General features: G+C 38.5%; 1 protein-coding gene across 2 annotated transcripts in view; it reads left to right on the forward strand.

Annotated features, from left to right (window-relative positions):
- Positions 1-23320, forward strand: part of ttll5 (tubulin tyrosine ligase-like family, member 5) — a 144169-nt gene that overhangs the window by 66807 nt on the left and 54042 nt on the right. Inside the window, exons 24-28 of one of the 2 annotated variants that reach the window (XM_081394556.1) lie at positions 2298-2392; positions 2499-2608; positions 3975-4547; positions 5935-6122; positions 17705-17823. In XM_081394556.1, the coding sequence (XP_081250682.1) occupies positions 2298-2392; positions 2499-2608; positions 3975-4547; positions 5935-6122; positions 17705-17823 (1085 nt within the window). The remainder of the gene's footprint in view (positions 1-2297; positions 2393-2498; positions 2609-3974; positions 4548-5934; positions 6123-17704; positions 17824-23320) is intronic. The other variant, XM_081394557.1, reaches the window with a different exon arrangement.

Consider the following 23320-nt stretch of genomic DNA (forward strand, 5'->3'; position numbering starts at 1 on the left):
ACAGGCCGTTTCGGTGTCTGTAGCTTTAAATACTAATAAGGAGGAGAAAGGAGGAGAAAGGCGGCGCAAGGTGGAGGGTGGGTGTGGCCTTGACCATCTTGCGCAATGGTAGACCATGCATGTTTACATTGGATATATTGCAATGGCACGGAGACACGCAGTCGTTCAAGCATTTCAGTTTGACCCAGAATCTGATCCGGATGGAGAAGCAACGGATGAAGAAGTTGCAACTCAGCGGCTCCAGCAGGACATTTCCGAATGGTTAGTTTAAAATATTATGTCTGGATACGGTACTTTATTCGGATGGTTTACAGTTATTATCATGTAGCTAACGCGAACCTACTGTTGCCTTTTCATGAGAGATCTGTAACATCTGTAATTTATCTTATTACAATTACATCATCAAGCTCTGCGATCTTGAAATGCGGATATCGCGCGCGCCGTATAACCAACAGGAAAACAGTTATCCAAATAACAAAGAAGTGTACAACACTCGCGTTACAGTGTGTGTATTCACACACATAAACTGCATAGCTGCATAGCTAATGTGACAGCCACATTCTACTTGTAACAGTCTAGGCAAACATAAACAGTAAAGCAACACACTTATATATCATTAGTTGACTTACTGTTCCGAGGTGTGTAGCTGAGCCAAAGAGAGTGATCCAGACTTTAGTTTCAGACGTTCAGCAAGCCCAGCTCTGTATTGACCCTTTCGTGTTCATTTGTACATCCAATTATTGAGCAATTGTTATGCTTCGCTCGCTCAAAAGCCATGATATCTCTCGTGGACAAACTAAAATCGCGCGCGCGCGTTCCTACTTCCTTCCTAGCTCATTTTCTCATGGGCGAGAAATATTCTCTGGGCGGGCAAAGCAGAGACAGGGGAGGTAACATTCCTCCTTATAACGTCACAAGGAGGAGATTCAAGATCAGCGCGATTGAGCTTCCATTTTCTCAAAGGCAGAGAAAGATAGCAAAAGCTCGATTTACACCGATTGAAATTTCTAGAAACTTGGGGACCATATACAGGCTAGGGGAACTCATATTAATGTTAAAAAACCTCAGAAAGTGAAAATTTCATGTCATGGGACCTTTAATAGAAACATGTCTCGTTGTAATTGTACACACATCCTATCCTGTGAAAATGGATCCTGTATACATGTTGCTGCGAATCCTTTGCCATTTATACAGTGGATATAAAAAGTCTACACACCCCCATTAAAACAGCTTGTTTTTGTGATGTAGAACATGAAACAAAATAAATCATAGCAGAACTTTTCACCTTTAATGTAAAACTTACGACCCGTGCAAGTACTGAAAAACAAATTGACACCTTTCAGAGATTTATACTTTAAAGGTGCAAAAGTTCTGATAGGATTTGTTTTCGTTTAATTTTTTACATCACACAAAAAAAACAGCTGTTTTATATGGAAGCTTGTTACCGCCACAGAATAAAAAATAAACCAGGTAATTGGGAATTTTTATATCACAGTTCTGACTTTTTTTCTCACAATTGCGCAATTGCGAGTAATACAATCAGAATTGCGTGATGTAAAGTCGCAATTGTGAGTTATAAAGTCAGAATTGCACGATATAAAGTTGCAATTGTGTTATAGTCAGAATTGCGTGATATAAAGTCGCAATTGTGAGATATAAAGTCAGAATTGCGTGATACAAAGTCGCAATTGCGAGTTATAAAGTCATAATTGCGTGATACAAAGTCACAATTGCGAGTTATAAAGTCATAATTGCTTGATATAAAGTCGCAATTGCGAGTTATAAAATCAGAATTGCGTCCAATAAAGTCGCAATTGCGAGTTATAAAATCAGAATTGCGTCCAACAAAGTCGCAATTGTGTTATAAAATCAGAATTGCGTGATACAAAGTCGCAATTGCGAGTTATAAAGTCAGAATTGCGTGATATAAAGTCGCAATTATGAGGAAAAAAAGTCACTATTACGAGATGTAAACTCGCCATTGTGAGATAAAAAGTCGCAATTATCTTTTAAATTGTTTTATCCTGTGGTGGAAACAATCTTCCATAGTTTTAACAGGGGTGTGTAGACTTTCTTTTATAACCGCTGTAACTGTGTAAGTGCAAAATCAAGGCAACATGACCCTAAAAATTAGTGTTAAAATCAGAGGGCCAAAAACAGAGTAGAAAATGACCAGTTATTTCCATTTTGTGGAAAAGAATGATACTAACATTAAAAGTGGACCCCAGGGATCTGTATAAAATAAAACAAATGCAATGCACGACCTCTTTAAGTCAACTTTGTTTAATAACCCTCAGGAAACCAAGCAAATGGTGGAGAGTTTGGACAAGATTCCTGATGAAGATCGCTGCATCAACTCAGATGTTTTCCAGGAGTTTATTCTGGAGGCGAGGTTGGTGAACACATCCTTTACTACGACACATGAGGAGAATGAGTTTCACACTGACTGTAGCTTCTGCCAGTGGCTTTTCAGTGGCCGTTTCTGCCTTTTCTTCCAGTGAAAGTGACTTGGAGGAAGTCCTTACGTTCTACACTCAGAAGAACAAGTCTGCCAGTGTGTTTCTGGGCACTAGCAGAGTCAAGAGGAGCAGCGATGAGAACGGAGAGAGTGAGCGACATTTCCTCATGTTTTACACCACACATGCCATCTCATCAGCCACGCGTGAAGTATGACACAACACATGCTTCAATAACAGATGGTGGTCTTAAAGGGACAGATCACCCAAAAGTGCTAATTCTGTCATAGGGCTGGTTATCATTTGAATTTTAAGGATTCCGATTTCGATTCTGCTTATCGATTCCTAATTTCGATTCCATTAAGGTAAAAACAAAACCTTAGATATCATTCACATTTAGTCTTATTGCAAAACATTTAATTGTAGCTGAATATCATGAACAGAAATCAACAATCTAAAGAACACTTACGCAAGGAAGGTTTGCCTGTGGTTTAATATACCTCTGATTGTATTCGTCTGAAGGAAGAATGTCATATACACCTAGGATGACTTGAGGGTGAGTAAATCATGGGCTAATTTTCATTTTTGGGTGAACTATCCCATTAAGGTCAAACTTCATCTTTGTAAGGAACAGACTGACGGTCATTGTTCACTGATTGTCGTCACTACCGCCACGGCTCTGAAAACTCATTCTCCATCACACATATGCTCATTTGCGTGTCAAGTTCAGACGAGAGCCAATGGCATTTTGGTGTGACATCAAACATTCCACGCCGTTTTTCAATGTTAACATGATCGCAAATGAGATTTTAGAGTTTGACAGACAGGAATATTATACGTCAATAACAATATAAAAATAACATCTGCTCACCCATTTCTGTGGAAACAGTGATACACTACTAGTCTGGGGTAAGTAAGATTATCAAAAAAAAAAAAAGATATGAAATTAACACTTTTATTTAGCAACAACACATTAAATTGTTCAAAAGTGATAGTAAAGACTTTGATAATGTTACACAAGATTTCTATTTCAAATAAATTCTGTTCTTTTGAATTTTTTTATTCATCGAATCCTAACAAAAAAAAAAAATGTATGACGGTTTCCACACAAATATGAAGCAGCTCAACTGTTTTCAGCACTGATAATAATCATAAATGTTTCTTGAGCATCAAATCCTCATATTAGAGTGATTTGTGAAGGATCATGTGACACTGAAGACTGGAGTAATGATGCTGAGAATTCAGCTTTGATCACAGGAATAAATTACACTTTACTATATATTCACATAGAAAACAGCTGATTTAAATTGTAATAATATTTCACATTATTACTGTTTTTATAAAAAAAAAATTAAAACAATCGTTATTATTCTAAACTTTGGACCAGTAGTGTGAAATGTTATGAGAAAAAGATATGTACATGTATGAGAATATGCAAAGTTTTCACACTATGTTTGTTTTTTCAGCATGTAATAATTAACAGCTTATAACACACTCATTATTCTCTTTTTCATGAAGCAGCTGCATGTATCAACATGGCCGCCTCTGGTGGTTTAGAGAATGCAGATGCAATCAGCAAGACCCAAATAACAGACAGTACCGCAACTCTAACAGAAGACCAGGGTCAAAGTAATGCGACCCAAAGCACGGGAAACTGCAGCACAACCAAACACGCTAACAAAAGCAAATGCAACTCCCTGCAAAATGGACACATCAGAAACAAAAGGCAAAGTGGAGACGGCACCGTTACCGAAGCGCCAGCCAGCGCTTCGCCTGAATCGAGAGTGCTGCGAGATCACACGAGCAAGACTCACACTTCTGTGGCCAGAAACAGGAAAGCTCTGCTGAAAGCGGCGTACGCTCCAGCTTTAGACTGTGAACAGATCGTCTTACAGCACTGTCTCCCAGATCCTCCGCCGTACGTCGAGCCTCCTCCACATCCGCTGGCCAACAGCTCCCGCACCATCACTCCTCCACCGCCTGCGTGTGTCACATGGGCCTCGGCTCGCAACCAGTCCGCAGACACCTTCAGGCCTCCAGCCGGTCACGTGTGCAGCCTGAGATCAGCTCGGCCGTCCTCTGCAGGACATGGTAATCTGACCAGTGCTCAAACACTCAAGAGACTGAGAGATTAAGAACAGCCATTGCTCAGTTAAACCCAAGACTCGCTTCTCGCTCGTTTTCGGGTGCCTTGTTTTGTTCAAGCATGTCATGGTAATCTGACCACACTGCAAAAAATGCTTTTCTTACTTAGTATTTTTGTCCTGTTCCAGTCCAAATATTTAAAAAATCTTGAATAACAATGCATTTATTAAAGTAGTAAAAGGCCATAAGATATTATTTCTTGTTTTCTAGGTAAATCAATTAAAATTAAGTGAGTTGTTGCTTAAAACAAGCAAAATGATCTACCAATGGGGTAAGAAAAATAATCTTGTTTCTGTTTGAATTAATTAAACTTAATTTTGATTTGTTTCCCCAGAAAACAAGACGCAATTTCTTATGGCATTTTACTCATCTAGTAAATGTATCTTGATTTAAGAATTTTTAGATATTTGGACTGACAAAATAAACAAGACAAAATACTAAGTAAGAAAATCATTTTTTTGCAGTGCAGAGCTTAAACACTAATTTTTTTACATGAAATCATCTCGTCAGTTTTAATGCACTCAAATCTGTCTAATTTCAAACGTTTGGTTTAAATGACAAAAAGAAGTATTCAAAAAAATGTAGCATTTAACTTACAATCTGCTAATGAGAGGAACAAATATGTTAAAATACTCCACTTAATGTCAAAGAACTTGTTTATGATTATTTGAACATATTTTTTTCCACTCATTTGTAGATTGTAAGTTAAATAATATATTTTTTTGAATACTTCTTTTTGTCATAAAAACGAAACGTTTGCAATTAGACTGATTTTGTTATTTCGAAAAGTTAATGAGCTGAAAAAAACTACGTGATGGAATGTTTTTATAGATATTTGTTTTAGTGCTGTGCAACGATTAATCGCATCCGAAATAAAAGTTTCTATAATATATGTGTGTGCTGTGTATAATTAGTTTGTGTATATAAATATACACACATACATGTATATATTTAAGAAAAATGTGTTTTTTATATATTAAATATTTATATCTATATATAAAATAAATGATATACAGTATAAACATGTATACAGTATATACATGCAAATATTTCTTGAATATATACATGCATGTGTGCGTATTTATATACACTAAATAATTATACACAGCACACACATATATTATAGAAACACAAACTATTTTTTTAACTTGTCATAATCAAAGATTAGGCCTTTTCAGCAGGGCTGTGTATTTCTTCCCCTCCATCACTTCTGAAATGTCATTTGTGTTTTTTGTGTACTTGAGGGCGGTTTTAAAAGATGGACTAATTCTGGTTTTAAAGTGCTCGTGTTTTCCACATCCTCTTCATGTTTGTTTGTTTGTTTGACTGTCAGTGACCCAGAAGGCCAGTGTGAGTAAGTCCAGGCCAGTTTCTGCTGGAGTGCTGAACGAGAAGGACTCGCTGTCGTCCCAGGCTCAGTGTAACCAGCAGGCCATCGTATCAGCTCTGCGCAAACTAGTGGAGAAGCAGGCGGCCCGCCAGTACAGCTCGTCCAGCCACATCAGCCTGCTCACACAGCACGTGAGTTATGGGCTACACAACTACACAACACTACACAACACGAGAGTTATGCCAGTACAGCTCGTCCAGCCACATCAGCCTGCTCACACAGCACGTGAGTTATGAGCTACACAACTACACAACACTACACAACACGAGAGTTATGCCAGTACAGCTCGTCCAGCCACATCAGCCTGCTCACACAGCACGTGAGTTATGAGCTACACAACTACACAACAATACACAACACGAGAGTTATGCCAGTACAGCTCGTCCAGCCACATCAGCCTGCTCACACAGCACGTGAGTTATGAGCTACACAACCACACAACACTACACAACACGAGAGTTATGCCAGTACAGCTCGTCCAGCCACATCAGCCTGCTCACACAGCACGTGAGTTATGAGCTACACAACTACACAACACTACACAACACGAGAGTTATGCCAGTACAGCTCGTCCAGCCACATCAGCCTGCTCACACAGCACGTGAGTTATGAGCTACACAACTACACAACACTACACAACACGAGAGTTATGCCAGTACAGCTCGTCCAGCCACATCAGCCTGCTCACACAGCACGTGAGTTATGAGCTACACAACTACACAACACTACACAACACGAGAGTTATGCCAGTACAGCTCGTCCAGCCACATCAGCCTGCTCACACAGCACGTGAGTTATGAGCTACACAACTACACAACACTACACAACACGAGAGTTATGCCAGTACAGCTCGTCCAGCCACATCAGCCTGCTCACACTGCACGCGAGTTATGAGCTACACAACTACACAACACTACACAACACGAGAGTTATGCCAGTGCAGCTCGTCCAGCCACATCAGCCTGCTCACACAGCACATGTGTTATGAGCTACACAACTACACAACACTACACAACACGAGAGTTATGCCAGTACAGCTCGTCCAGCCACATCAGCCTGCTCACACAGCACATGTGTTATGAGCTACACAACACTACACAGCATGTGAGTTCTGAGCTACACAACGCATGAGTTATGATCTACACAATGCGTGAGTTATGATCTACACAACACTACACAGCATGTGAGTTCTGAGCTACACAACGCATGAGTTATGATCTACACAATGCGTGAGTTATGAGCTACACAACACTACACAGCATGTGAGTTCTGAGCTACACAACGCATGAGTTATGATCTACACAATGCGTGAGTTATGATCTACACAACACGTGAGTTATGATCTACACAACGCGTGAGTTATGAGCTACACTACACGTGAGTTATGATCTACACAACACGTGAGTTATGATCTACACAACGCGTGAGTTATGAGCTACACTACACGTGAGTTCTGAGCTACACAACGCATGAGTTATGATCTACACAACGCGTGAGTTATGATCTACACAACACGTGAGTTATGAGCTACACAACACGTGAGTTCTGATCTACACAACGCATGAGTTATGATCTACACAACGCGTGAGTTATGATCTACACAACACGTGAGTTATGATCTACACAACACGTGAGTAATGAGCTACACAACACGTGAGTTCTGAGCTACACAACGCGTGAGTTATGATCTACACAACACGTGAGTTATGAGCTACACAACGCGTAAGTTATGATCTACACAACACGTGAGTTATGAGCTACACAACGCGTGAGTTATGATCTACACAATGCGTGAGTTATGATCTACACAACACGTGAGTTATGATCTACACAACGCGTGAGTTATGAGCTACACTACACGTGAGTTATGATCTACACAACGCGTGAGTTATGAGTTACACAACGCGTGAATTATGAGCTACACAACGCGTAAGTTATGAGCTTCACAACGCGCAAGTTATGATCTACACAACACGTGAGTTATGAGCTACACAACACGTGAGTTATGATCTACACAACACGTGAGTTATGATCTACACAACACGTGAGTTATGAGCTACACAACACGTGAGTTATGAGCTACACAACACGTGAGTTATGATCTACACAACATGTGAGTTATGATCTACACAACACGTGAGTTATGATCTACACAACACGTGAGTTATGAGCTATACAACACGTGAGTTATGAGCTACACAACACGTGAGTTATGATCTACACAACACGTGAGTTATGATCTACACAACACGTGAGTTATGATCTACACAACACGTGAGTTATGAGCTACACAACACGTGAGTTATGATCTACACAACACGTGAGTTATGATCTACACAACTACACAACACGTGAGTTATGAGCTACACAACACGTGAGTTATGAGCTACACAACACGTGAGTTATGAGCTACACAACACGTGAGTTATGATCGACACAACACGTGAGTTATGATCTACACAACACGTGAGTTATGATCTACACAACACGTGAGTTATGAGCTACACAACACGTGAGTTATGAGCTACACAACACGTGAGTTATGATCTACACAACACGTGAGTTATGAGCTACACAACACGTGAGTTATGATCGACACAACACGTGAGTTATGATCTACACAACATGTGAGTTAGTTATGAGCTACACAACACTTAAGTTAGTTATGAGCTACACAACACGTCGACTCATCTAAATGTCTCTGATTGGCCATTGCATCGACTCATCTAAATGTCTCTGATTGGCCATTGCATCGACTCATCTAAATGTCTCTGATTGGCCATTACATCGACTCATCTAAATGTCTCTGATTGGCCGTTGCATTGACTCACCTAAATGCCACTGATTGGCCGTTGCATCGACTCATCTAAATGCCTCTGATTGGCCGTTGCATCGACTCATCTAAATGCTTCTAATTGGCCGTTGCATTGATAAGCCCAACATAAATGTGTGTGAGTGTTTATAATGCTTGGCGTTTGTGCGGTCGGGCTGTAGGATCTGGAGTGTGTCTGAGTAAAGCTGACGGATCTGCAGACACACAGTGTGTTTATCAGGAGCATTATAGAGGAAGCAGTGTGTGTGTATGTGTGTGGTCTCATTATCAGATGCTCCACAGAGGCGCTTTCTCTTGATATTTAACTAGCAGGCAGTTTTCCCTCCGACTAATTGATTCTTATAAATAAAAGAATGTTACAAACTGGCACCCAGTGCAAGAGTGAGATTAGTTCAGACGAACACCTGAAGCGTTTCTCCGGGCTCTGAGACCACACAGATTCCCTGACGCTGATGTTACTGAACACTGTTACTCTAGAAGCTGTTTACTTTAGTTCATGTCATGCTGGAGACTATCCTTCCCGCTCTAATGCTTTAATAGCTTGAACAGAAACATTAGACAACTGAAATTGTGCTTTCTGGCAGAATCCAAAGTCTGGAACTACATGATGATTCATAGAAAAATATACGTTAAAGATTAAAAACAGAGTACATGTAATGTGTAGCAACCTCCCATTTAAATAAAAAAGACTCCCATTCACTGACTATGGTGATATTGTTTTGCATTTGAAATTTTAAAGGGCAGTGGAATATTCTGTTAATTGGCAATAACATTTACTGGTTTAGATGTAATTTTATAGGAATAATTTAATGCACCGTCAGAAGTGGTTGGCATTTTCAGTCTTGCATTCTTTGCCTTGGAAATCTGGCTTTACCGGCAGGCGTTTTAAACACCTCATTCACATAATGACTGCTCTAATGAGTGAAAATATAGCAATTGAAGCCTTATGAGTGTTTGGTCTGTTTTTTATTTTTAAGAGCGGATTTAAAGCAGGTTGGAAATCGCATTATTCCTACTTTTATACTTAACCTTACTTCATAATCAATATGAAGGACGTCTCAGGTTGTTTCTGCCGGTCGTCCACATGTAGCCTTTCATAAAGAGCCTTTCAGCCTCAGCGCGGGTCATTTGCACAAACCATCATCATAACCCAGCATAACATTTTTGTTCACCTCGCACCATTTACAGTAGCTCCAAATATAGATTGAGTTAAACACTGCAATATTCACACTGGATAAAGCTCTTTCTTCTGTGCAGAAGAGCGAGAGAATAAAGTAATTCACTCACCATAAAACTAATCATCATGGAAAACATCACCGTTAACTGGAACATCATTTAAATTAGAGTTCATGTTTAGCCATATATAGACCTCTTGCCAGGGGTGAAGAGACCGAGAGAGAGAAACACGAGGTGCTTAACAAATATGACTTAAATAGGGCTGAACGATTCGAGAAAAAAATCTAAGTGTGATTTTTCTGATAAAAAAATATTTATATAAAGGTCCAGTTGCTCCACAATTTGGCCAATGTTATATGATTATATATCAATATATAATAATTATTAGTATTTTTATTATTATTATTATTATAACAAAAATAAAAATATTAAATAAAATAAGAAATAATACTATTCCAAACTGAGCGGCATTGGTTCCGAAAGCATTTTTTTTCATTCATTTTTCCAATAGGGATTTTAAAATAGTCTTTGTTAAAAAGTTTGCCATGATCCAAACCAACCAGCTACGAGAATCACAACAAAGTTTGATTTTAAGCAAATGTACAAAACTGTTTACTTGACGGTTTTATTGAGAGACAGAACTACAATCCCATGAAGCATTGCGAACAGCATAATAAAATTAAAAACGATTGAGAAATATAAAAGGGGTTTAGGGGTTTTCCAATTACTTGTGCATCCCTACATGAAATGCCTTAAAAAAATGACAAATTTTTGTTCTTTTTTAACAAAGTGTGAATTTATAAATTACAGAAACTAGTGCAAAATGCCCGTGCAAAATCAGTTTTTGTGTGTTTTTTAGTAATTGTTGGTTTGGTGCCCGTGAAAGAGACTGTGAACGCATTGAATTCAGGGAGCAGGCTAAGTTACTATAAATGATGGCTGTGAATAAACTATAACATTCAGAAGTAAACAGTGTAGCTGACTGAGTGTTTATGAATACCACAACCTTCTAAGTGCTAGTGCAAAATGCCCGTGCAAAATCAGTTTTTGTGTGTGTTTTTAGTAATTGTTGGTTTGGTGTGTTTGAGTGCTCATTGTTACAATTACACAGCAAAAGTTCAGTGACATTTTTATTTGTGCATGGCAGAAAGCACACAGTGAACTCCGAGAAAACGATATGCTTGAGGAAACAGTTTGTGAATAGGCTACTACAAATGATGATCGTGAAAGAGACTGTGTACGCATTGAATAGGATATGTGTAGTTGGTGAATAGCATAGGCTACTGTTATACAGTAGCGATAGCGTTAAGCGCACCAGAATGAAATATAATATTCAGAAGTAAACAGCATAGCTGACTTACAGATTCAGTTTACATCCACAAATGAATAAGTGCCTCGATTCAGGGAGCAGTGCAAAGTGCCCGTGCAAAATCAGTTTTTGTGAGCTAATCGCCGTCAAAAAAGTTCAGGAGATATTTCTTAGTGATGGCTGATTTCAACAGTTTCAGTATGATAAAAAATAACTTTTATATTGTTTCAATGGATTAATTGCTTTTTGAAAAAAAAGTGTCATGAATTTATTGCATTTTTGGGGGGAAATAATCCGTTTTTATAATAGATCTTTGAAAATCCAAATCTGGATTTGAATTTTTTATGATATTATAACCTAAAGATGCTATGTGAAAGTTTGAAACAGAAAATAGTGGTTTTCATCTTGCCACTTTCTTGGTAAAGAAAACACATTTTAACTCAAGTTAATCAAAATGGATTTATCACGTTCTGGAACCAAACTATAATATTCAGAAGTAAACAGTGTAGCTGACTGAGTGTTTATGTCAAAATGTTTATTTTTAAACCACAACCTTCTAAGAGCTTCTTTTACTGGTATTTTTAACGATATTTTTTGCATTTCTCATCCAAACAACGTCAAACTTGGCACTGCACTTACTCGTGCCTGTAGCAAGACACCTGTCGAGTTTGAAATCCATCGGACTAACGGTTCGAGAGATATGCGAATAACAGACAGACAGACACGCACACAGACGTTTCTGTAATTTATAGATAGATGTCTGCCTGTGTGTGTGTCTGCCTGTGTGTGTGTCTGCCTGTGTGTGTGTCTGTCTGTGTGTGTGTCTGTCTGTCTGTCTGTCTGTTATTCGCATATCTCTCGAACCATTAGTCCGATGGATTTCAAACTCGACAGGTGTCTTGCTACAGGCACGAGTAAGTGCAGTGCCAAGTTTGACGTTGTTTGGATGAGAAATGCAAAAAATATCGTTAAAAATACCAGTAAAAGAAGCCCCAAGAAGGTTGTGGTTTAAAAATAAACATTCTGGCATTAAAGGGTTGTATCGGGCCTTGTCCACACGAAGCCGGTGCGTTCCCTATCCGATCATTTTTTTTCCTCATTCTAAAAAAAAATTCCGTAAACACGGCGTCGTTTCAAGAAATATCTGCGTACACACGAAACCACTGAAACCGACTGAAAACGGTGTAGTAAATATGCCAGACCAGTATGGGGCGCTGTAATTCTGCCACAGAGATACACTATACACGGAGAAGAAGACTTTGAGCATGCGCATAACCTTGCGCGCTGTATTCGAACCAAGAAGAAGAAGACGAAGATTATCGCTTGTTGCTCACCACAGTTGCATAGAAGCAATAGATTCTGCTATATATAAAGCTAGTAGGCTTAGTAGCTTCTGCAGCACGAACACAATCATGTAAGTCCGCCATTATTGTTGTTGCTGTTACGCGTGACACAGACGGCACGTGATGTGATGACATCATCGTTTCACAAAATATACGGATTGGCTGTACACACGAAACCGCGAGGGTGTCGTTTTCAGATTTATCCACTTTGGGACCCGGTTTCAAAAAATAGCGGTTTCAGTCTCCCAAAACGCCGGATCCGTGTGGACGAAAAGCCAATACGATAAAAAATGTATACGTATACAGCGAAACGCGTCTCCGTGTGGACGGGCCCTCGGTCAAAGAAGCCCCAAGAAGGTTGTGGTTTAAAAATAAACATTTTGACATAAACACTCAGTCAGCATCTGTTTTGGGACCTGAAATGACTTTACCCACGCTCAGCGATCTGGAAAAACTGCTTCATGAGGGTAACACACCTCGTCTTATCTCAAAAGAGTACTCCCTCTTGATGGATGATGCTTTAAAACCAGGTTTATATAAATCAAGGGAGAAATGGGAGTCTGACTTGGGTGTGACAATGGGTACAGAGCTCTGGGCTGAATTGTGTCAAAAAAGTTTAACTGCCACTCTTAATTCCAGATACAGGCTGACTTATTATAACTTTCTTCATCAAGCCTATCTTACGCCACAGAAATTACATAAATATAAACCTGAGATATCGAACCTGTGTTTTAGATGTAGTTTAGAAGAGGGTTCATTCCTACATTGCACTTGGTCATGCACAAAACTTAACACATTCTGGCACGACTTCTCTGACATCATGACCAAACTCCTAGGACTACATCTCCCATTAGATCCTCAAATCTGCTTATTAGGAGATACTACAAATATTGATACACGATTAAGAAAGCTCAAAAGAGTGCTTCTCTCACTGGCCCTGTGCGTTGCAAGGAAGTGCATCGCTATCACATGGAAGTTGGACTTTCAACTTTCCATAGGAAGATGGGTTTCAGAAATGAATAGCTGTCTTCCACTTGAAAAAAATACATATATACTCAGGAATGACTATAATACTTTTACAGAGATGTGGCAGCCCTATTTAGCATATATGGACACGTTGTCAGCTCCTATGATGGACGGGTTGTAGTCTTTACAAGCTCTTTGTTGTCAGTGCTTACTGTTGTCTTCCCTGCCTCTCAATTTATTTATTTATTTATTTATTTTTTAAATTGATTAATTCATTTTATCATTATTAATACTAGTATTATTTTCATTATTTATTTATTTTGTTTATCTATTTACTTTTTCTCCTCCTCTCTTTCCAGTTCGTGGGTGGGTTGGGGAAGGGGTTTGGAGTTGTGTGTTTGTGTTTTCATGTATATTCTGGAATTGAAAACTGAAAAGTAAAATATTCTAAACACTCAGTCAGCTACACTGTTTACTTCTGAATATTATAGTTTGGTTCCAGAACGTGATAAATCCATTTTGATTAACTTGAGTAAAAATGTGTTTTCTTTACCAAGAAAGTGGCAAGATGAAAACCACTATTTTCTGTTTCAAACTTTCACATAGCATCTTTAGGTTATAATATCATAAAAAATTCAAATCCAGATTTTGATTTTCAAAGATTTATTATAAAAACTGATTATTTTCTCCCAAAAACGCAATAAATTCATGACACTTTTTTTTTCAAAATGCAATTAATCCATTGAATCAATATAAAAGTTATTTTTTATCATACTGAAAGTGTTGAAATCAGCCATCGCTAACGCTAACAAATATCTCCTGAACTTTTTTGACGGCGATTAGCTCACAAACACAGATTTTGCACGGGCACTTTGCACTGCTCCCTGAATCGACGCACTTATTCATTTGTGGATGTAAACTGAATCTGTAAGTCAGCTATGCTGTTTACTTCTGAATATTATATTTCATTCTGGTGCGCTTAACGCTATCGCTACTGTGTAATAGTAGCCTATGCTATTCACCAACTAAACATGTCCTATTCAATGCGTTCACAGTCTCTTTCACGGCCATCATTTGTAGTAGCCTATTCACTTTGTGAGTTCACTGTGTGCTTTCTAACATGCACAAATAAAAAAGTCACTGAACTTTTGCTGTGTAATTGTAACAATGAGCACTCAAACACACCAAACCAGCAATTACTAAAAACACACTTAAAAACTGATTTTGCACGGGCATTTTGCACTAATTAATAATAAATTATAAAAAAATTGAACAGTCATTTGACTCTCATTTGAACAAACTAAACAAAACAAGCAAATCCAACAATAAAGCAACAAACACAGTGCACACAACATAACTACAGAGCCCAAGCCACAAAACAAGTATGAGTGAAAAATACAATCTCCGAACCACCTGTATATACACCCATAGGTGTCAGTATAAAGCCCAATCATATAATCTTACCTCAGTGCGTATTTAAAGTCCCCCTGTAGTCAATACATGTATCACTTAAAACTCATCTTTGATCACCAAAATTACATATTAAAATGTTTTTTACATGAAAAAAAAAATTCTTCATGCCTTAAAATATCTTGAATGTAACTCGACACCCTTGCCTCATTTAGTATGTGCGGTTCTATGAATATGCAAATGAGCCCCGCCTCCACTCACTCACTCAGCTCAGAGATCCACTGGTTGACGATCACACGTTGATCTGATTGGTTACAAGGTAGTTTGTGACGTCAGAAACACCAGCGATTTCAAAGTGTGTTTTTGAGACTGTCTTTGGTTCACTGCAGTTTTAAGGAGGAAATACTCAGCAATGCTGTCGACTTATTAATTTACACATGGTTTGTCTTAAAGCATATTAAAAACACCACATAGACACATAAACAACATTAAAAGCTGGATTTTCACCACAGGGTGACTTTAATTGTCCTTTCTCCTTTTTTTGCCTTTATTGTTGGAATGCATGCATTGCGATACAAAAAGGAAGGCACTTAAATATCAGTCTCCACCCTCATCTTTACTACTGTAGTAAGAAACGTCAACTTTTACAAATAATGTGCTGTTTAGCATTGAGAGTTTGATATCTGTTGACAGGACTGCAGATCATAAGCTCAAATCTGCCTTTCTTCAGTGAGGTCTGAAACACCTGCCTCTGAAGAATGCCTGACATTTCCCGTCCGCCCGGCCTGACACTTAAACAAACAGATGAGTGCAGAATGCGCAGGTCAAGCTTTTCTAGCTCAGTCGGCTTTCAGCTCTGCCTGAATCCTCACTGAGTTTCACTAGCGTTATGGCAGCAAATGATTTAATAAATTCAGGTCCACTTTGCAGCTTATTCTGATGAAGAACAGTCAACAGGACGGCAGGATGAGAACATCTGACTGACATCTAAAGTGCACAAAGCCAAAGGCCTTATTCAGAAAGGCATGAATAATAACTATATAATAATAATAAAAGAAATATAGTGAATAATAGAACAAAACAAATGTAAGACTGATCATTCAGTAAGATCACAGTGATATTTGAACAGAAAATGTGTAGACTGTGTTCATGATTTCTGCCCGTTCGTAAGTTTATTTCACAAATGCAACTGATGCATGTGTGCACGTGTGTATCACAAGTTTTCTTTCATGCCGATTTTAAGTCAAGTTACATTTACTTGAGGAGCAGAATGACGTAACATAGTAAGTCTTGTTTTCTGTTAAAGTTTTGATTAAGAAAATGAACTTAAAAGGGAAAACAAGGTTATTTTTCTGACCCTATTGACATGTATTTCTTTTATATTTTGATATATTTTTCAGTTAACAAGACTTAATATCTTAAGTAATTTTGCTTCTCAAGGAAGTGTATTTTGTAATTCGAGTACTCGATTCACCCGTGTCGAGTAACCGCAAAATATCGGCAGTGTCTAATTCCACAGACGAGAATCCATGAACTGCATTATTACACCAGTTTCTAATGCTGCACTATATATTAAAACCATTTAAAAACCATACTATTGCATATTGCTATTGTGAATTCACAAAGGCATATATGCCCTGTGTGTTTAATATATGAACTTTAATTATTTTTCAAGCGTGTCGGGTACGAGCGACTCCATATACTGTAAATGCTGCTCATGAACTGTTATCATTTACATGCGTCTCAAACTCCATCTCTGCATACGCTGTGAGTTTGGGTGGGTTATAACGTTCATCTGGGAATGCAATGTGTGCCATTTCACCAGATTTGTAACATAAATCATTTATAAACCTACGCCAACACAACAGAATACATCAATATGTTTCTAAATTTGTTTTGATTGCAGTGGCTGTAGCATTTCTATTGTAAAGAAGAGGCCAAATATTAAAGATTAAGTACAAATTTGAATTAAATGTCATTTGGCCAAAATTAAACCAGGATTTGATCTGCTGTAAATTGCAGACATGTGTTATAAGACATAATGTACTTAAGATAAATGTTTATATTATGTATATTATGCATTTTAACAGTATTGTTCTATGTAACCATATGATTACTTGCTTTGTTATTATATATGTATTTTAAGGCTTTTGTAATTAAAGGCTTAGGTCTATTTTTATTACTAACCCAAAAATATATCAGATTACTTGATTATAAGGTTGCAACTAACGATTATTTTGATAATTGATTAATCTGGCAATTATTTATTCGATTCTTCGATTAATCGGATGAAAAATTGGAAAAAAATGTTATACATAAACATTTCTTTTTATTATTAAAATAAATAAATACATTTTTTAACCTGTTATTCCACACCCTGCCCAATGCTGTCCTCTCCAAACAATGGATATGTAATATAAAGCCTATAACAACAAATTATTGTATCCATGTAAGCTATGCTGTACGTTATAAGCAAAAAAAAAATTAAAATGATAATAAACAAAATGTTAAGTCGTACGAGGAACACACTCATTCACTCATCTAAACAGTAATTAGCCTGCATTAATAGGCTATTCCAACAAGAGACAGTTTAGTTTATATTTGTACTGGAAAATGACAGAAATGCTATGGAAGAATGATTTCCTGCAGTGTCGATGAGTGTTGTTTTCCCCACAGTTGACTAATCTGAACCTGTCGAACGGGATCTTCAGCAGAGGGGGTCTGACATTGGCTCCTGGGGTCCGACCCGGACCCGTGAGAGCAGTACATACAGACGCGGCCCCTGGGAACTCTGGGTAAGTGTTCATGCATTTCTTTTGTGTTGCTCACATCATCAAAGTGATTCAGATATGATGACTTGTTACTTATTTGAGCACAACTCATCATGCAGGTCTGCGCTATACTAGATTGTGCTAGTGTTGTCTTCATAGTAATTCTGTTCTCAAGTATATAGATACATTTCTTGCTATTGCAGTTTTGTAATGTTATTGGTATTCTTTTGGCTGGTATGTCATAACTCTTTTACTAGTCACATTTATTTATATAATGCGTTACACAATACATTATACTGTTTCTGTTATACTGCAGCTTCACATCAACAAACAGGAAAATACCATAATGTTAATGTTGTACAATTTATCAATTATGAATCAAATTCAATTTCTGCTTTAAAGAAGCTCTACAGAAGATAATGGTGTAATCATTCAGCTCAATCCAGTTCAATGTTGATTCAGTTCTGTTCAATAACAGTGTCAATGTTGCAAAGTTCATCAATTATGAAACGAGTTCAACTCTGCTTTAAGCAGCTCTACAGAAGACAATAGTGTCAGTAATCATATAATACTACATGAAAGGTGAGTGACAGATAACAGCACTTCAGTCATGATAACTCTGAGAGTGTTTTCATGGTAGTGGACATGACAATGTTGATATGTCTGGTCTTGGCGGATAGATCTGCTCCACTGCTGCTGTTGGTTATTTCTGCTGCTGCAGAGCAAGTACAGGCGTTGCTTTTGCCAATATATACAAAGACACACTGCTGTGAGCAAGTAAGACATGCTGTTGCTGAACAATATAGTCTACATCAATTACTTGTAGCAGATCTATACAGGTGGTGCTGGGGAAGAGGGAGGGTTTCTGAAAGCACGCTGCACTGCTATATCACAGTATCTTTTATAAGAATCAGTGTATATTTAATTTATACATTGAAGATGCCAGCAGCTCTCACCTGAAGCCCAGCAGGGTTGAGTCTGGTCAGTACCTGGATGGGAGACTCTTAGGGAAACCAGCCAGCTGCTGGAAGAGGTGTTATGAGGCCAGCAGGGGGCGCTCACCCTGTGGCCTGTGTTGGTCCTAACGCCCCAGTATGGTGATGGGGAACACTATACTATCAAAGAGCACCGTCCTTCAGATGATACGTTAAACCAAGGTCCTGACTCTCTGTGGTCATTAAAAAACCCAGGATGTCCTTCGAATAAAGTAGGTGTTTAACCCCGGCATCATGGCCCAACTTGCCCATTGGCCTCTGTCCATCATCACAATGGCCTCCAATAAGCTATTTATTTCATTTATATGAATAACTGGATTTCGATGTTAAAGGTGAACTCAGTAATTCAAAAATGTTCAAGAGAATTAATCAAAAAATCAAGGAAAAGATGACAAAAGAGATGAACAGCTCCAGCGTAAAGTGGACTACTAAAATCTTCCATCCACACCAGTAGGTGTCAGTATAAACTCTACTCTGGCCAGTCAAAGATAAACAAACAGAGGGCATCTTTACCTGCTCATTCAGCTTGTACAATATCAGCGGTGTGAGACAGAAACAGTGCAGTCCTTCATCTTTCTCACTCAGTCACTGTTTTTTTCCCCCAATGATGCAGTCTAAAGTGCTTTGTTAAAGGGTGAATTGGCATTCTGTGAACTTTTTCAGTGTGATCATCTTTAGGCAATTTAATAGGTGCTTTAGTCGACGTTGGCCAAACCGTTTACAGTCATTAAAACTTACAAGCCAGTTTAATGGCCTCTGAAGAATCTCTTAAGAGAGCTGAGAGTCTAAAATTGGGTGTAAACGTCATTTTATAGAAGCATTTCCTCCGTGATCTATGACCATATAGTGTGCTTTCTAGAAATGGTGTCCCTGAAATCATTCTGTTTTCCTTGCCCTCTGTGTGCAGATACATGTTACGCTTGGCAGAGAGTTTGATACTGCGGTAGACCAAGTCATAGGGGGTGAAAGACTGAAGACTGTTCAAGTTCAAGTGTCATATTATCAGAGCTCCTGACTTGTACTATCTCAGCAGGATGAACGTCATGAGCGTGAAGCAGTGGAAGGGTTAAACACACGCCGTTTCGCCTGTATTTTTACAGTGATATGCGAGTGACAATGTCTCAGACACTTTGGCCCTGATCGCCCTCCACTGTTTTTCCAGTCCAACCCTTCCTTATGTATGGAACTGTCAGGGAATTCCTGGAATGTCTGGCTTTTTCCCTTTTTAAAATCGTTTTATTTCCACCAAAGAAAGACCAGCCGTTATATAGAATCTGTAGCGCTGATGGCCGTGTGGTTTTATGGTGATATCGAAAGCAGACGGTTACTCTTTCTGATGCCTGCGTTTGGTTTATCACTGCTTTGCTTCAGTATGTCAGGGCTCATATTTAAGAGCGCAGCTCATCGCTAATATTAGGACTTTTTCCATTACATTGACTGTAAAGCGGTGGAGGGTGGAAAAGACGTTAAACAAGGATTCAACTGTGCTGCTGCAGTCCTTTCCACTGAGATTAATTGCCAGTTAAATATAATAGTGTTGGGGATGAACGGTTAGAAAATGCAGTTTCTTTTCCCAGAAGATTCTGCCCATCTGCTTTTGTTTGCAGCGGAAGATTTCATTCCTGGTCAAAACGTGGCATACCATTTGTTAGGCATCTGGCTGGAACTTTCCGCTGGCTACTGTGTGCTACACGCCAAACTACAGGGAAACCGAAGCTAATTCTTCTGCCGTTATCCTTCACCTTGTACTTTACTGCTGAAAAATTATTTACTTACTAAAGAATTTTTTTGTCTTGCTTTCCAGCACACATATCCAAACATTCTGACACTTCAGAGGCAAAATGTCATGATATTAAATCTTGTTTTCTGAAAAATGTATCAAAATTAAGTGAGTTTAAGCATACAACAAGATGAAATATGTCAATGGGAGCAGAAAAATAAACTTATTTCAAAGGAAAACAAGTTTATTTTTCTGACCCCATTGGCAGTTGAGTTGATATTTGAGTTAAAGTTATATTAGTTAAAGAGTTAATATCTTGTATCCAGTGTTGGCCGGCAAATAGTGGCGAATCTAAAACGGACATTCATTTAATAATGCATCGTCATGTCTGTTGATATACTGCTCAGTGCTGTCTTTAATGTTCGGGGGCTTTTTTGAGCACCTCCTCCACATCCAAGATTTTGGGGCCAGTGGTCTGTGCCAAACATGCTGAAGCCGTTAAGTGCACTGTTGTCAAAGCCAAGGGGGTTCAAGCGTAATGGCTTTCAAAGAGAAGTAGGAGCTTTGAAGTTTTGTGTTATCCAGGAACTGCCAGGTATGCTGGATCAGCACTTCCAAACCGTTGTCCTTCCCACCAGCTCCTCCCTTCACTGCACTGCAACGTTTAGTCTAATGCTAATGAAGAATGGCCATTTGCTAACCGAATCCAGCAGCTGAGCGAACGGTTGGCTTATTATTTTTCACTGTAGGTATGTGGCAGCGTTGTCGTAAGCCTGAAATATTTAGGTAATTTTAGTTCCACTTGGACGGCTGTTTCAGCTGCCTCTTTTCTTGGCATCGGTAGACATTCATTTCCAGTAAGTTATTGGTACCACTTGCACATGATGATGATGATAATAATCGACGTGGTTTAGCATGGCAATGGAATGTCATAATTATTGAATATTAAGGTTTTGGATTGTGTCATAGGCTGGAAGAATGTCCCACTGAGCAGCTTTACCTTGGCTCCTCGTGCCGACCATGGCATTTCAGGATTACTCCTACGGACAGCCTTTCAACTTTAGCACACAGTCGTGTGTGTATATCGACAGCTGTGGAGGTTTATTAGGATCAGATCACTCAATTCAGTGTCAGTGTCTGATTCATGCAGTGCCTTTATCACATCTGTGTGGAGGAGTGGTGCCATGGATCACAAAATTCACGGTTCGGATCATTTACGGTTTTTGAGCCACGGATCGGATCAGCAAAAATAATTATATATATATATGGAGGGATGAAACTTTGCTTTTTATGTATTACTTAAAGCTCACTTGAAGTTCTTCGATACCACATCAAAAACTACCAGCCTAACTGATAAAGTTCATTCATTATTAAAAACAAGTGAACAATCAGTAATAAAATAAGAACAAATACAGAAATTAATAATTAAGCCTAAATTTAAAATAACACTATTTGTTCACTGTAGAAATTAAATAAAGGTTCATCTTTTTTAAAGCTGTATTTAGTTTTTTTATTAACATTAATGACACAGACAACAGTAGGAATATTAGGCTGCTGTCACTTTAAGACCGACTGCACGGGCCGAATAAACTGACAAACATCCGGTTTCTTTCTCAGCTGTTCACTTATGACGTAACCGAGAGAATACTTGCTGAGACGGGCATTTAGACGAGTATTCTGACATAATTTTGTGTTTATGTGTCCATTCAAGGGCAAGGAAACGCGAAAGAGGAATCAATTCGGTGTTCGAGTGCTGTCTCTTTTGAGAGAGAATTGTTTGAATGTGTAAATTGGCAAGACAAAACACGTCCAAATTATAAACTTTCACTCTATGATGGTTAAATTTAGCAGTTAATCCTCGAATCACATGCGTGCCGAACCGTGGGGCCGTACGGATCACGGATCAACTGCGATCCGTTGGACCCCTAGTGTGGAGGAGTGACGATACAGTGGTTTCTTTGAAATCAGTACTTGTCTTTTAAAGGAGAATACTTACAAAAAGGTTCAAACTGTCCTCCTCTCAGTGTCACGGCATACGTGCACATCCCTGGAGTTCGATTCATGATGGCGATAATAAACTGCTGCAGAGATGACATATATTTGTAGGCAAAAACCCATAAATGAGTTGCAGATAAACTCATCTACTCACTAGTCGCTTTCACAGCCTCGTTGTTTTATAACCGCAAATTATTCAAACCTAAACTTTCATGGAAAATGTTTATAGATGAAAGAGTTGTTAAAGCTTAATGATGGTGATGTTGAAGTCATGTGACCGTGGTCTTTCTTTTAGCGATTGTATTATTATATTAAAGTCCCCCTGTGGTGAAAATCCAGCTTTTAATGTTGTTTATGTGTCTATGTGGTGTTTTTAATCTGCTTTAAGACAAACCATGTGTAAATTCATAAGTCGACAGCATTGCTGAGTATTTCCTCCTTAAAACTGCAGTGAACCAAACACAGTCTCAGAAACACGCTTTGAAATCGCTGGTGTTTCTGACGTCACAAACTACCTTGTAACCAATCAGATCAACGTGTGATCGTCAACCAGTGGATCTCTGAGCTGAGTGAGTGAGTGGAGGCGGGGCTCATTTGCATATTCATAGAACCGCGTATACTAAATGAGGCAAGGGTGTTGAATATTGTATATTTTTGCTTCAAAGTCTTAAATGTTGTGTTCATTTCTGAAGATTATCATAATGAACAAAATGTGTAAGAATCAGAAACTTTTCTTGGCCACAGGGTTTATTTAAATCCAAAAAGCCAACGGGAAAATCCTACTGGGTTTTAGTCAAGGGAATTTACAGGT

The sequence above is a fragment of the Scardinius erythrophthalmus genome, assembly GCF_964197995.2.
Source record: "Scardinius erythrophthalmus genome assembly, chromosome: 19".
NCBI classification, from domain to species: Eukaryota; Metazoa; Chordata; class Actinopteri; order Cypriniformes; family Leuciscidae; genus Scardinius; species Scardinius erythrophthalmus.